Source organism: Procambarus clarkii, chromosome 3 (genome assembly GCF_040958095.1).
Source record: "Procambarus clarkii isolate CNS0578487 chromosome 3, FALCON_Pclarkii_2.0, whole genome shotgun sequence".
Taxonomy (NCBI): Eukaryota; Metazoa; Arthropoda; class Malacostraca; order Decapoda; family Cambaridae; genus Procambarus; species Procambarus clarkii.
Genome location: NC_091152.1, coordinates 18,560,782 through 18,577,679, shown reverse-complemented (window position 1 = coordinate 18,577,679; position 16,898 = coordinate 18,560,782). Strand labels below are relative to the sequence as shown.

The following is a 16,898-nucleotide window of genomic DNA, read 5'->3' as shown; positions in this document are numbered from 1 at the left end:
AAAAAATCCATGTAAATGCTGTACGATGTCTTTCCCTACTGATACAAGTTATATTATATATACTGTATATTTTTTCACCAGGCAGCTGATGCAGCGTCCCAACTGGACCTGTCCCAGTCCCGTGAGCTAGCCGAGCCATGTGTTCCTACACTTCCTAACCAAAGGTCTTTCTTTCCTAACATTACACTATTACTTTAAAACCAACTTTGACAATTTTTAACCAACAAGATGTTCAGAGGCAACAGTAATCAACATGGTGGTGTTAAGAGAACGTTACTCTATCAATTAAGGATAAGTGTCGTCGAACTTGACGAGAACAGCCGTGCCACTGTGAGTGTTGCGAGAGTATTTGGATTAGGCACAAGTACTGTACTGTATCTGATATTAGGAAAACAAAAAAGAAATACATGCATGACTACTAGTGAGAGTGAGGGAGCAAGCACTAACAAATTTTAACAGAAAATGTTGAAACTTGTATGGGAGGGTTTACCTGATAAATCTATAGCTCTCAGAGAGAGGAAACTGCTTACCTATCACTGACTACAGGGAAGGAATATCTAGCTTTTAATGCACAGTCTTCTAGACAAATATACCTGGTGTACTAATTACATCACGCTGCATCCCAACTCATTATTACCTAAACACTTGATTTAGAAGTAGTCGTGTCAAAGACCTTATTTTTAAATCACAACAAAATAGCTGTCAAGACTGCAAGGAAAAATGGCAGGTTTGAAAATAAGAATCATTAAAAACAACAAAAAAGACCTCACTAGTGATTATACTTTTTAAAATACTAGTGTCGCAAATTTCTTTATAAAATATAAAACTAATGTATCTTGAGATCTTGAGGTTATCTCGAGATGATTTTCGGGGCCTAGCGTCCCCGCGGCCCAGTCCTTGACCAGGCCTCCTTTTGTTACACACCCCCAGGAAGCAGCCCGTAGCAGCAGTCTAACTCCCAATGTAATGTAATTCCAGAACATTCCAGAATTACCTAGAATGTAACAGCCATAAGATGCTATTAATTTACATTACTTATAGAAAAGTTACAGAAAACTGGGAAGTACCCAGGGTCAGCTACCCGCTATTTTTTAAATATTTTTTATTCATTTAAAATAAATTCTACCTGTCTCAGGACTGGTAATACAATAAAGTGAATCTAGTAAATTTAATATATAGTAAATAAAGATTTCACATCAAACCCATTCCTACTTTCGAATCTCAGAATGTAAACAAAGATCTCTGGGGAGGCAGGGAGAGGAAGGAGGCAGCATGGTTGTGTGTGGTTAAGAGTGCACTGAACTTGGGAAGTTGACACGTCACAAGGTTTTTGAGTCAACATCGAGCCCACCACGTAACCATTAACTCTACCGGCAAATCCCAAAGGGCAACGTGACTCACATTAGTCACTAATTGTTGCAAGAACTAAGGAACGTGTCACAGTTCGGTTAGTCTAATAGCTCAGATTTATTGGCCAATTATGCCGTCTCTAGGATTAATGGTTAGGGTGCAGGGAAGCACCACCCACAAGGGTAAGTTATGCACTATTATTCACTCAATGTCATGTGTAACACCTGTACATATATGTAGTCATTTTACAGTGTATCGTTTCCCCAGGTGAACGTGACCACATGGGCCTTAGTTAAGCTGGACCACACCACAGACCAACACCCACCATTAACACCTGGAGTACATGTGTCCAAGGGTATCTGGTGTTGGATGACCAGCCAACACCACTAAACCACCCGAGGCCATTTGAAATAGTCTTTAACTGACGTAGTGTAATTTAACACATTAATTAATTAAATCTATTGTTCAATTACAGTCAGATTAAAATATGAAACCCCCTCCAAAATGTGAAGGGAAGTTTACTGGTGACAATAAATTATAAAATATAGTCTGCTTAGAAGTAATAAATACAGTTAAAATACAATCTCTTGAATTAATCAATTACCGGAAGATTCCTCACAACTAGTGCTCTAAAGAGTGGAAAATTGTTGTATACTAAGAGCCCCACTCAAAGTTGCAGAATTTGCTGACCTAAAGAGCATGCCAAGATCTTTTACTGCTAGAATCCACTTGATAAAATATTAAATTATTGGGGTCGCTTAAAAATTTTAAATCTGTATTTCCTAGAGCGCAAGTGGGATACATAACAATTTACACTTGAAAAATACTAGGACTGATTCCAAATCTGCATTCAGAAATATCACCAAGCGAGTCCAGAAGGCATAGCAGGATGTGAAAAATAGCCCCACTGATAAGCAGAGTTGCAATAGGTAAGCTGAGAGAGAACTTGATCAATATCAAAGGCACAAGACTTTCAAAACACTTGCCCCACACATAGGGCATAACTACTCGATCTCTCGCAGTGTTCAAAAAGAGTTCTTGATGTACGCCTTCAAAGGATACATGATCAACCAGGCTGTGAATCATGCGTCGGGCCGCGAGCAACCATATCGAACAGCCTGGTTGATTAGACCACCAACTAGGAGGATTGGTCAGAGACCGGGCCATGGGAACTTTGATCCTCAGAATCATCGACAGGTTATTAATTACCTGGAATGCTAAAAATATAAAAACTCATAGAACTAAATTCTTTTACTTATCAAAACCATACTTAGTAGCTAGCTACCAAACAATCTCATTTTCAAAATGTTCATATGCAAAGACAGGACAACTATATTTTTCTTTTAATAAGTAACCAAACATGCAAATGTATAAACCCAAATCAATTCCCAAATGATAAACTAGAGACTTTAGCATACTTAACATCTTACAAAGGCCCACACTTTTCTTTCCTGGGCATATAACCCCGGAGGAACAATAATATTAAATGAATTAGATTCCCGCCTTTACCAACTAAAACGCCAATACAGCTTACAATACCATCAAAACACCAAGGCTAACCAAAACCCAATATGTGTAAAAGACTTACTCAGATATCTAATTTCATTGTCAGACTTGCATAAACTGGCAACAACTTTCAAGCCTTGCCAAATCATCAACATTGATGCACTACTGAGCAATGCGTCTCATTACCCCTCGTGTAATCATCAGGAGAAACACCTTCACTCAAACACCAGTGAGAAGAAGAAATATATGTAAACTAAAAAATGGGAATATATACACGTTAAGCAGTGCTGGTGTGGGCTGATGCCTGAAACTCCCCAACAAAGCACAGAACATGACAAACTTCACTAAGTAAGCCAATACCACTTTGGTTTAAGCAACAGTAATAATGGGGTGATGCAGAGGATGTGCGACAGGGTCAGTACCCGGCTTGTAAACGAGGGAGGCGGACGAGGGCCCAGGTGACCTCGTCTGGTGGGTGGGTGGTGCTGGAGCAAGCCTCGTTTATACATAAACAACTATCTTTTCCCTTTTCTCTTAATTTGATTTCTTTATTAAGAGCAGTAAGTGGTTTGTTTCTATGGGGACATTTTGGAGAGTTTCTGGGGTTTGGGTCAACCTTGAAACCCCCATCTTTTCCCTCACATATTGTGTGACTCACATTCTGATCCAGGTTTCCTATAGGCTGCACAAGTCTCAGGACCCTACTAAGGGAGCTAGAGCACAATACTCTTGCTATGAGGCAACATTGCTCAACTCATATTCAAACCTATAGATAAGAGGTAAATCCTCCCACATGCAGCACTATTAAAACAAAATTAAACAAAATTATTGCCATCAATTTGTTTCTCAATACCTTGTGACAATTTGTGTATTCTATGGCAATTAGTTTCTCAGTTGTTTACAAAAAGCACTATTATATGACAACACATCTCATCAACATACATCTTGTCCTGCATGTGGCGGGTGAACAACAAGGATCGGGTCATGAGACACTGATCCTCGGAACCAATGAAAGGTAACCCCCAAGGTACTGTACTTTATATCACAACGCTCTATCTTAAAACAACTGTATCTCTAAGTTTAGTTATAATACATACTTGTGTCTGGTGAAGAGCTGACTGTACTCTATTCCTCTTTGTTGTAGCTCAATGTTCAGGTGAGATCCAAAAGCACTAACAACTTGTTGTATAGATCTGTCCAAATACAAACATTTAGTAGATTAATAAAAATATTGTTAAACATAAGGAGATAAAATAAAGTGTAGGAATTTTTATATTTCCCTGCACGTTTGTTTCACTGCCACAGTAAATATTTTGCACATCATAAGAAATATCTAATAATGTTACCAATCCTAACTTATTATAATGAAACTGGAAAAAGCTTATATAAAATAAACCAAATCATATAAGGAACCTGATCCTTATATGGCTCAAGTTCTTTATATAATTTGCAAAAGATATATACTGTACAGGGTATATGGCAAGGATCGACAAGTGTTGCTAGCAAATCTTTAACCCAAGACAAGAGTATAATTGGTCAGCTCACCCAACTTCATGGGTGAGTCTCGCTGAGAGCTTCATTAATGAGGTAAGGGCATACTCCTTTGTCGTAATAGAACACTGTGATGACCACAAAATTTTCTGGTAAATGTCTATCAAATCAGATTCCACCACAGTTACATCAGCATGTCCTGAAAAACATACGAATAATAATATCAGCAGCTTATTACAGGCGATAAATTCTATATCAACCTTAAAAATTAGAATTCCACTGAAACATGTAAATCTTAATGGCATATTCATGAAGATTGATAAATCGGTGTATTAGGTGTATTAGTAATTCCGGCATGGTATTAGGGTTTTAGTTCTTTGGTAATGATGATAAAGTGCTGAAATTGCAAAATTGGAATATGGAAAGGATCTGGAAGTCATCATTAGTAAGCCCCGGAAGCACCTCAAGGTAGCCTCAAGGTAGTAGGGCCCCTGTACTGCGCTCACTGAGATATCTCACTTGATGCCGGTGAGAAAACTTGTTTGCAGGTACAGTGGAACCTATATTCAACGAACCTTGATTTGGTGAATTCCCCGGTGGAATGCGCACTCTCCCAGCCAGATTAATTCATCTAATTCCACGGACAAGAGTTCGCTCAAATGGGGGATATACGGATTTGCTTAACATGTTGGGACAGAGGTCACAGACTGGGGTAAAAGTTGCCCATCATATCATATGTTAAAATGAAAGATTCCCATAGTGAAATCAGCCCATGGAGCATTGGAAATATGAGGGTATAATTGGTAGCACCCTTAACAGGGCTCCAATCACTGTTTTCAATCCCTGTACTGAACAACCTATGATATGTGGAATGGGGTTGAGCACACCAGCATATCATATTTTTAGTACATCTAAAGATTCAAAACTTATGCTGTAGGTTGAGTATTATACTGTGGCCAGAGGCCTCCAGTGAGTGTCTGCAATTTTGTAAAATATTCTCATCGTGCCCCACAGTTACTGGTAGGCTCAGTTTTGAGTGAGCAGCCATGACTGATGTATAGACTTCTAGCTCACGCTTTCCTTAGGTCCCATGGTTGAAAAACCACTGTCTAAAGATGAAATTCAAGACACTCTTTGAAGAGGACCATGATTGTGATGTTGACAACCCAAAGCCCAATAAAGACCTAACACAAGTATCGGATCCAAGTGATACTAACATTAAAGATGAGGATACAGGGAGCATGAACTGTCCACAGCTCTCACCCGCCCTGCCGCACCACATGAGATCAGCACCCCTGCCAATATTACCACCACCTATGCCATCTGTAATTCTTGATCAACATGTTAATGTAGAGGACAAGAATTTTAGGTAATTCAGTGACAATGGCTCTCATACAAGGATCGTAGATGAACCAAGTGTTAGCAGCTCTTGTGGTGATGTTACTAGGCAAAGATTCCCTGTCTCAGCACCACACCTTGCCAAGTGCTGGCATATCTCCAGCCATGAGGACTTGATATGATATGATTATCTCGAGACGATTTTGGGGCTTAGCGTCTTTGCAGCCCGCTCGACCAGGCCTCCTTTTTGTTATACACCCACAAGAAGCAGCCCGTAGCAGCTGTCTAACTGCCAGGTATCTATTTACTGCTAGGTAACAGGGGCATCAGAGTGAAAGAAACTCTGCCCATTTGTTTTCACGTCCACCGGGGATCAAATCCAGAACCTGAGGACTATGTATCTAAAGCAATGTCCACTCAGCTGCCAGGGCCCCTGACAGTGGTAATACCTGTGGTATTGGTGCCAGTACAAGCAACATGTGCGTATTCTTGTTTGCTCTTAATTTTGTTTCAGAAATTCCCACACTTGATGATACGGATGTTGGTGTTACACCCACTTTCTTGTGGATTGGCGACAATTCAAGTGAAAGCGATGATTTTATGGCTTATTTTAATGAGCCACGTGTGAAACCTCTCGTTGACGAAACAAACAGGTATGCAGTGCAACTCGTTGCATCTGGCATATTACCAGCTTCATGTATGAAATGTTCAAATGTTTATTCAGGTAAAGTACATACATACAAGAGGTTATACAAAAATTGATAGATTTATAGATAGAGCTAGTACATACAATGCCTAAAGCCACTATTACGCAAAGCGTTTCGGGCATGAAAAACATTAAAGACTAAAACTTAAAACTTTCCAATGAGACATTGGAAAGAGAAAACTGTGGCTGAAATGTATGTGTATCTTGCACTGTGTGTGATGATGATGGAACATGATGTGTACCACATTGTACAGGATTCTTGAAACAAAGACAGTGCTGTTCCAACCCCAGTGTTTAACAAGTACATGTCATAACTCAAGTTGGTAATTACCTAAGTGTAATTACCTAAGTGTAGTTACAGGATGAGAGCTACGCTCGTGGTGTCCCGTCTCCCCAGCACTACTGCTCTCTCGTACTACTTCTAAGGTGCTAACATTTTGAAAACAAAGCTAATGTGGATCAAAATGATCCACATTAGTATTTTCTCACTTTTCCAAAGACTGTGGAAAGTGAAAAAAATATAAAGTAAATGAAAGTAAATGAGATGTATGTAGGGTTGAATGAAATAGTGCACATGACAAAGGCACAAAATTTTTTATGCCAGAGCAGAGATGCAGAACTAGGAAACAAGATTAGTTCAACAGAAATTGCTAGAGGGCCAGAGATCAAAAGACACAAAAATGGAATCAATATAGGAAGAGGCCAAACCCCCAAACATACCAGTGATACAAAGATGCGAGAAACAACTACACGGCAGTGAGGAGAGAGGCAAAAAGAAATTTTGAAAAGGGGATTGTGGACAAATGTAAAACAGAACTAGGCCTATTCTATAAATTTATAAACAATAAATTGCAGGTAAAGGATAATATTCAGAGGTTGGAAATGGGAAACAGATTTCACAGAAAATGAAGAGGAAATGTGTAAAACATTAAATGAAAAGTTCCAAAGTATGTTTGTATAAAACCAGCGTTGAATGTAATGAAACGCCATTTTCTGGATGAGACCTGTAGGCTCCCTGGAGCTATCCAGGCTGATATTGCTAATGTCAGACTTTGGCATCAGTCATGTGTATAGAGTTCTTAGGCCATCTGGGGACCACGAGCCAGAACCTGGCCCCTTCAGAGACCCACGAAGAGCAATTGTCTATAGAAACCCTCATGTGGTTGGAGGCATTCTATATCTGCCATCGACCGGGTCAGGCACCCAGAATGGTAGGCAACCCAAAACAAACCCCTATTCTGGTTAAGAAATTGCTACTGAGAGCCGAACTAGTGTACAGAAACGCTGGTTTTATACAAACAGAAACTAGTGTACCCCAAACAGAAACGAGCAAACGAGCATGACATCACTACATCGCCGCGCCGCCGTCTGTGCAGCTCCCTCCTCCTCGGGAGGGGGGGAGCTGTTACATCTTCAAGAGAAAACTAGACTGTTTTCTAAAAGACAATCCAGACCAATCGGGCTGTGGTGGGTATGTGGGCCTGTGGGCCGCTCCAAGCAACAGCCTGGTGGACCAAACTCTCACAAGTCAAACCTGGCCTCGGGCCGGGCTTGGGGAGAAGAAGAACTCCCAGAGCCCCATCAATCAGGGATCAACCAGGCCTTCTTCCTACCACCGTAACTGGCGGTGCCTACGTCCCATGCCAACAATGATCTGGAATCTAAAAAAGACCAACCAACACACCTGGAAGAATGGAGGGTCCAGGGACCCACTGTGGCCTCCTCAGAAAGAGGCACTACATTACATTTAACAATGATTTTTTGAAGGGGCCAAACAGTAGCCAACCACAAAGAAGAATGGGACTAACAAGGGAAAAAGAAGAAAGAACAAATTCCAAAGAGGAGAGACAAGGAAGATCAATAAAAGCTTGAAGATGAACATGGACATTGACCGGGTAGGTAACAAGCCATAAAGACATTGGTAGACCTCCAAGATCCCAGACCCTGGAAATTAGTCCAAGGCATTAGAAAATACAGCAGTCAAAGCTGCAAACTGCCAAACATTATGTGGCTGAGGGTACACTACTAGCTGGCTACATTTTCACACTGCATGTAACCTCAGACAAAATAGCCTTGGAATTGGAGACCAAAGAGACAGGATCAATAAACAACGCATCACCTGAAATATACCGGGTCATACACAGGTAGCAACGAACAGCCCAACTGGCCACAACAAATGATGCACCTACAGCCGAACAATAGAAGAATCAATGACTAAAGGACCCCTTTGTTAACGAATTGTCTCAATCTTCACAGAAAAGGAAAGGTTGCAAGCAAAGAATTTCTACCAGGGCTGAAAGAACAAACCCCTGCTTCTGGAGCATGGAGCTCCCCCAACTCTACAAAAGGAAGTAAAGGCCAACAAAAGAAAAATCAACACCCTATCCAGAGACCAAGATGGCACAGGAGGAGAATGTACAGGCTATAGGTGGAAAAATCCACAAGACAACTTACAAAACGGCACTGAGGAAGCATCGACACTGAAAGCCAATAAACATTTAACCAGGATGAAAAGGACAGATCCCCTCGAATTGGAACAGATGATTAAAGATGCAGGTGGGAGACCAAGAGCTCAGCCACCTGTGCACTATACAGATGGCAATAGATAAGCATTAGAAACTATAGACATGCAGATTGGAGGAGAACCTTGAACCAGCCAGAAATCTCTCTGGACCAATCTCCTGAAAGAGTTGGAATAACAGAAAGATGCTGGGGTTCAGACACAAAGCCACAAGAGCCGACAACCAAGGCTAAGCTGGCCAGTGAAAGGCTCCAGTCTGGAACAACAGCCAAACTAGAGGGAAGAGAGAAGAATCCACACCTTGATCAGTCCAGCCAAAAGGCATCCCCCACGAGAGCCTTGTGATAAGGGGGATGGAGCAACATAGGAAGGCGGCTGCTGGTTCCAAGCAGACATGAAGAGGTCCACCATGGGGTGAAGAGGTTCACCATGGGGTGACAATGTCTTGCAGTCTTGCAGAGCTAGCAGAAGGATATATTGTTGATGGTCCACTCCGTGGAAATTGAACAAACAAAACTGTTTGTGTGAATGCTGGACACACCCCATGTGTGAACCGCTCCGAGGACCAAACCCTGAAAATGCAGATGATGAACTATTCACAAATTCAAGCTCCAAAAATTGAAGGACTGAAGCAATTCACCACAATACAGACAATGAACCTCCAGGGAAGTCGGAATGGAGACAGCTGTTATATTCTCAGGCAAGCAAGGTGCGCAAATGATCTGAACCCGAAGTAATATCCGACTGCCATCTGGTGGTGACTGGGTGTATCAAGACAAGTGTTGTTCTACTGACGATACTACAGTTTAGCTTGTTGGCCTCAAAATTTATTAATTCTTCAGGGAGTATATTGGTTGTTCTGCCTATCTTTCTAGTGAGTTTTGCTCAACTTTGGGTTCATCTCCGATCCCCAAGTTCCTCTTTTCTCATAGAGGGCTTCATTTTCTCATTTCAGTGTTGACTAAGAGTGGGTCAGAGTAGGTCAGCATCTCATGAATCAGCTTCACCAGAGTGCAAGTTACAGGGAGCTACTGAGGGGAAATCCCAGAAATGAAGGTAAACCCTTAAGAAAGTACTACCAGGGATACCAAACTACATTACTCAATTAAAAGCACATACCACTTAATAATAAATCTCCAAATTCGCCTATACACCAAGTGGAGACTTGGATCATAGGCTGGTATTCCATCTGAGCAATTGATAGGTGTCGCCACAGCTCCCCAACGGCATAGGCTTGTTCTGTTCGTGTCTCTGATATTAACTGTATAGTGGATGATACCACATCATCTGGTACGTGATTTCCAGCCTGTAACAAAGAAATGATAAGAGTATGATATAGTTCATATTTTAAGGAGAAGAGAAATTTGTCTGCACAGCCAAATAGTACAAGTTTATCATTCTTTGTTAAATTTGCTTTTCAGATGGATTTTTTTTTTCAGATGAAAAAAATAATGATAGTTTTTTTTACCTAACATGTAAAATAGAAATTTAACTTACAGCTTCCACAACTTTGAGAAGCGTGTCTATGTGCCACCGAACATTAGGCGAGAACTTTTCTGCTGCCAGAACACATTTAGATGAACATGAGGCCTTAAATTCAGGTTCTGCTTTTTCTAAGAACGTCAACAACTCCTTCATCATGGTGCGAATATTATTGCCATTGATCAGTGCAAAACACAACTCCATTGCTCGTCGTCGGATGGAAATGTCAGCATCCTAAAAATAGAAATGTACAACAATAAGCCAAGTTATCATATACAGTATTACAAACAATTTCTTTTCCTAACAAGGTATGCGCTGCACTTAAACGACATACTACAGTATTTATATCCATCTATTCTTTAGTACAGGTTATCCAATGGCATAGTTTTGTAGGGAGTCACAAGAGAACTAAAGTTCAGTGATGGTTTTAAACCAGATCAAGAAACATTTAATGCTCAATTTAGAAAACTATAAAATGTATCACAATATGTCTGCAGGTAGGAGCTATTATGTTTCCAAGTACTTTGCATTACTGCCAAAATATAAAGGAACCTGCAATATTGCATACAGTGAGGGAGGAAGAGTGTTGGTATGTTGCTGTCTGATCCACCCATCTTCCTTCCTCAAACACTGGTCATCTTCCTGCCACATTATTTATGTTGCCTTCTAATGAATAAACATATCCAAACTATTTCATAATTAAAAAAAAGTGACAAACATTATAAAGATACTAATGTACAGAAATAAGAAGGGATGGGGAGGGAATGGTTGCTGCCTAAAACTCTTCCTTGCCCAACCTGTCCTCTTAAAAAGAATGACGCTTTGGTAGTTTGCCCGTATGGCCGAATATGGAGGTAATTTGAAAATGAAAAGAAAAATGAATATAAATTTGGGATTTTTTTTTTCAACAACAGTAAGTTAAGGGACCTCTGATAGGTTAGGTGAGCAGGAAATTCTCATAAAGTTTCAAAATGGTATGAAAAACGTTAATGGAAAGAAGCCACTTCTAAGCTTGCCGAGTAAGCCAGACGATTCAAACAGAAAACGGAACAGTACGTCACTTTTGTGAGTCAATTTAATTTCAAATTACGTCCAAATTTGGCCATAGCACGCATACGAGCCAAAAGTGACGTTACTTTTAAGAGGATGGGTTGCCTTGCCACTGACAAGTCAAAATGGCATCGCATTAATGTGCTGTATATTTGATTCCCCCTTTTAACCTATTCCAAGTTTATCATTATAAATACAATATAAGAATATGAGACAATATGCTCTGAACAAAGCTATCTGTTGCTCCATAGGGTAAGAATCCACTTTGTCATAGTCCAAATTCATGTTCAGTAGAGTCAGGGTGGATGACTGACACCGATGCTGCAGGGATATTTTCAAATGTCCTTGAAGGGTCAATATAAGGTCATACAAGTACAACTGCCTCACCTGACCACAACTTCCTCACCGAAGTGTAGTTACAGGATGAGAGCTACACTTCTGGTGTCATCTTCCCAGTACTGTCATATGACACTTTGAAACTACTGACATCCTTTTGGCATCCACTGCTTCCTTCCTTTACCTCTTTCAACCATTCACAACTGTTTGCAAAAGATAACTTTCTAATATTTTTGTTAGCATTTTTGTTTTTACAGCAAAAACTAAGGAAGTGTTAGCTAGATGGCACAGAGAAAAACAAAAAAAACCTATGACTACTACTTGTTCTTGAGCTGCATTTATAAGAGACTGAAAGCTCTACTAAATCTTCAATTTACATAACAAGTGACGTAAGTGAGGATTCCCAAACTGCTTATTTGCTCACCTAACAAAGTCAGTCACCTACCACCAACTGACAGCACCAATACCTACCCAAAGTTGCCAGGCCTGACATACATAATATTATCTTTAACAAAGATATCTACACACACACAGGAGACAATGAAAAGTGCATATATAATTGCTTTTCTTATTGACTTAAAGATATACCTCTGAGTTAGCACGTAAGGCTGCCCATTAGGCCAAGCCTTGGTTACAAACATTACATGACCTACAAACAAGTCAACTTAAGCCTATGACAGGACGAGGGACACCAGTCTAGTGACCCAAACCAACCCCCAGTCACAGATGATGCATGGGTTAACTACATGGGTTAAGCCTGATAAATATCTTGGGGGAAACATCCCTAAAGTGCTATGGGAGGAGTGCAATCTGAAACTCAAGGGAATTCCTGAATTTTGCATGAATTTCAACATGCCAATAGGAATTCTTGAAATCCAGGGAAAGAAACAGAGAACAGCTAGACATCACATGGCAAACCACCAACATGGTAATCCTCCAGAATTTTGGACAGATGCAAGAACTGAGTCAAGATATCACAAGACAACAGGAACTTTAGGGTATCTATCTAAGCTACCAGGATCCAGATTCATAAAGCAATTACTCAAGTACTTATGAACATGTACATCTTTCCTCAAATTCTACGAGTACTAGTGGCTGTACAAGAATGTAACAACTCTTGTATATATCTCAAAAAAAAAAAAAAAATCTTTGACGGCTTTGGTTACCTTCATTAAACAGTTTACAAGCATGAAAACTTCCCAATCAACTGTTGTTATTGTTATAAACAGACGCCTGGTGTTTCGGAGCTCATTAACTGTTTAATAATTGTAAACAAAGCCGGCAAATATTGAGAAAAGATGTACAGGTTCGTAACTCTTTGAGTAACTGCTCTATAAATCCGGGGTCCAGGAATAATTTGGATGGTTTTGCAGGACCCAGACACACCAAGGAGACACAGGGAAATGAGCCAATGTGAGATCTTGGTAATCATTTGAAATGGTCAAGCATCTAAAGTCCAACCCTGTCAGAAGACATGTAAACATGGCCTTGCCACATAACAGGGACTTATTATGCAAGGGCTGATGGGACTCTTGATCATGGACCTAAGAACTACTCCCATCACTGGATGCATGCTACAACCACCCAGAAAAGGAAGTAATAAGAGAAGAGAAGTGGCAATAAGAGGTTCTGCAATCACATAAGCAACAAGAACACCAACATCCCTACCACTTGGCTGAGTAAGACTCCAATGGAAAATGTGCAAGGAAAACAATCCAAAACACCCGATGAAGTAGTTGGAACACAATTTAAAACAGTGTGAGGAACTACACTGATTTGTAAATGACCCAATACTGCAACTACTCACCACCAGGACTAATAACTACCAAGACCCAGCGTCTCAGGACGGGTCAAGAACAAGCAGGTCCTTGTTCAGGAAATCAAGAGATTCCTTGGACACAAACATTAAGGATAGGGGAAACCTTCCCGTCCAGGATTTGTGAATTAATGAAGGGTATGCCACTTCTCCAATGAAAAGGGAATGTCTGCCACCAAAGATATGGAAACCTGATACCATTGCCAGGAAACAACAGGAGCCAAATTTAAAAGAGAAGGGTCCAGATCAATTATTAATGCACCACCTTGCAGCAGCAACAACAAATCTCTCAATGCTAGACCATATCGTAGTTGGAAATAAGTGAAAATAAGCACAAGAGCACAATATGGGGTATGCATGAGGCTGCAGTAGGATGAAAAATATAAAACCCAATTACCATTACCAGATAAACTGAACACCAAGTGAAACACAAAGGTGAAAGTACAGCAACAATGAATGTGCTTTGGCAAGTGCTCACTGAACCAAGTACAAAGAATGATGGAAAAGGGCAAGGGTGACCACAGACTATTCAAAAAGAAAGTAATCAATTTACTACTACACACAAGCCAAAACCAACAGTTCAAAAGGACTGCCTTACGATCACCCTAAAGGAACTATGTGAGTGTACAAGAACAAAGTCAGAAATGTAATCCTTAGGGCACCACTTGGATATTGGCCCTGTTCAAGAAGAGTCTGATCATGTTGAAGAATACAAAATGCCCTCAGAGATGACTACAGTATGTCCATTGGTGTCCAACAATCAGTGCCAGGGAAAATATAAAGGAATCAAGTAGCAAGTAGTAGTGGATAGCTTACCACTTTCGTGCCCCAGGCATGTGTGCCACCAACTTAGAGGTGGCACACATGCAACAACAACAGTAACGCCCCCAGCGTACGTGCGATCGTGAGGGCGAGCGCGTGGCGACACCGAAATGTGTATACCCAATTTCAGTTTTCTCACCTTAATTATCATGCTATGTCGCTCGTTTTGGTATCATTGTGTTTGCTCTACAGGTGTATATGCATATAATGTTCAAAAGCCCGGCGTGATTCCCCGCAGCAAAGCCTAAAATCGGCAAAAGTTACCTGTTAGTGCACAAAATCCGTAAAATGTGTATACACGTTTCAGTTTTTTCACCTTAATTCTTGTGTTACGTCATTCGTTTTGGTATCATTGTGTTTGCAATTAAATTCCCTGCAGGTGTATATGCATATAATGTCCAAAAGCCCAGTGTGACTTCCCGCAGCAAAGCTTAAAGTTACCCCTGAACGAGCACCAATTTGCACACTGCAACCTTATGTGTATACTCGTTCAGTTTGATAACATCAATTTTCGTGTTACGTCTTTCATTTTGGTATCAAATTGTTCGCAATATAAAGGCGCGTATTTTAAAACTATTCCCATCACAATAATAGAGCAATAACTGGAATTTTAACAAATGTTATAATTTTGGACGCTCATCATCACAAAATTATTTTTATCTTTCCAGTGTTCCGACAAATTTTCGTGTTACCTCTTTTATTTCGGTATCAAATTGTTGTCAATCTAAAGGCGCTCATTTTAAAACTAGTCCCATTATAATAGCACAATAAATAGAATTTTTACAAATATTTTAAAATTTTGACTAAAAACGTATTTATAATCTTTCAAGTGTTCTGACATCAAGTTTCGTGTTACATCTTTCATTTTGGTATCAAATTGTGCATACTCATTTTGAAACTATCCCGAAGTAGATCGGATAATAAATGAATTTTATACAAATATTTTTTTATTGGACGCCCACACAGTTCGATGCTCGAACTCAAGAGAAAAAAATCAAACACCAGGAACATTTGAAGAGTGCTATAGTGTTAAATCAGACTGGGAAAGCTCATGGGCACTCCACTGTGAAACCCATCCTCGACTCAAGTCCATTGCATCCAGCGGTCGACCCCAGACGCAGTTGTAAATTTTTACATACTGTTCATTCAAAACGGGAATTTTCTCAAATATAAATTAATACTATAATATATTAGCATATTGTGCATATATATAGGCATAGGTTAGGTTAGATTAAGTGTTTAGGTTCTGTTGGCAATTATTTGTATTTGTAGTATGTGGGTGAAGCATTTATAGCATTGTGGTTCGAACAAAATTCGTCAGTGAAGGACTTGTTCTGGAAATGTTCAAACGAAATCAGTTGAGTCGCGTGTAAACTGTTTTCATTCATAAACAGGGGGTTTGGCAGGTGCATGTAATCACTTTTGGGTCTTTGGAGGACAGGCTGCACTGGGAAACAAATACTAAAGCATGAAACCCCATGTGCTGAGGCCAAGTATCAATGAATAACCAGTCATCATAATTGAAATGACCTCTGCAGAGTAGTGTATAGTGCAGGTTTACACTAGGGACAAAATAAGGGTTGCCACCACCTCATATGACAACATCTGGTGGCAATCAATATTCATACAGACCTTACTTAATGAACAAGAGGCTATTGTTGTTCAAATATTTTGTAAACAAAAATACTTTTCCACACTAACCACCAGTGTAAAAACCAGGATACAGTACTTCCACACAACCAGCAAGACCACACCCCCCCCCCCTTCCCACCACAACCAGCAAGACCACATCCCCCCCTCCCTCCCACCACAACCAGCAAGACCACATCCCCCCCTCCCTCCCTCCACAACCAGCAAGACCACATCCCCCCCCTCCCTCCCACCACAACCAGCAAGACCACATCCCCCCCTCCCTCCACAACCAGCAAGACCACATCCCTCCCTCCCTCCCACCACAACCAGCAAGACCACATCCCCCCCCTCCCACCACAACCAGCAAGACCACATCCCCCCCTCCCACCACAACCAGCAAGACCACATCCCCCCCCTCCCACCACAACCAGCAAGACCACATCCCCCCTCCCTCCCACCACAACCAGCAAGACCACATCCCCCCCCCTCCCACCACAACCAGCAAGACCACATCCCTCCCTCCCTCCCACCACAACCAGCAAGACCACATCCCTCCCTCCCTCCCACCACAACCAGCAAGACCACATCCCCCCTCCTTCCCACCACAACCAGCAAGACCACATCCCCCCCTCCCACCACAACCAGCAAGACCACATCCCCCCCTCCCTCCCACCACAACCAGCAAGACCACATCCCCCCCCTCCCTCCACCACCAGCAAGACCACATCCCCCCCTCCCTCCACAACCAGCAAGACCACATCCCTCCCTCCCACCACAACCAGCAAGACCACATCCCCCCCCTCCCTCCCTCCACAACCAGCAAGACCACATCCCCCCCTCCCTCCCTC

General features: G+C 41.1%; 1 protein-coding gene across 8 annotated transcripts in view; it reads right to left on the bottom strand.

Moving 5' to 3' along the window:
* The window catches only part of AP-1gamma (adaptor protein complex 1, gamma subunit), a 129,824-nt gene that overhangs the window by 39,090 nt on the left and 73,836 nt on the right, over positions 1-16,898 (bottom strand). For all 8 annotated transcript variants that reach the window (XM_069329727.1, XM_069329692.1, XM_069329714.1 and 5 more), the window contains 4 exons: positions 10,410-10,628; positions 10,032-10,218; positions 4,402-4,546; positions 3,954-4,049 (listed from right to left, as the gene is read on the bottom strand). In XM_069329727.1, coding sequence (XP_069185828.1) covers positions 3,954-4,049; positions 4,402-4,546; positions 10,032-10,218; positions 10,410-10,628 — 647 coding nt within the window. The remainder of the gene's footprint in view (positions 1-3,953; positions 4,050-4,401; positions 4,547-10,031; positions 10,219-10,409; positions 10,629-16,898) is intronic.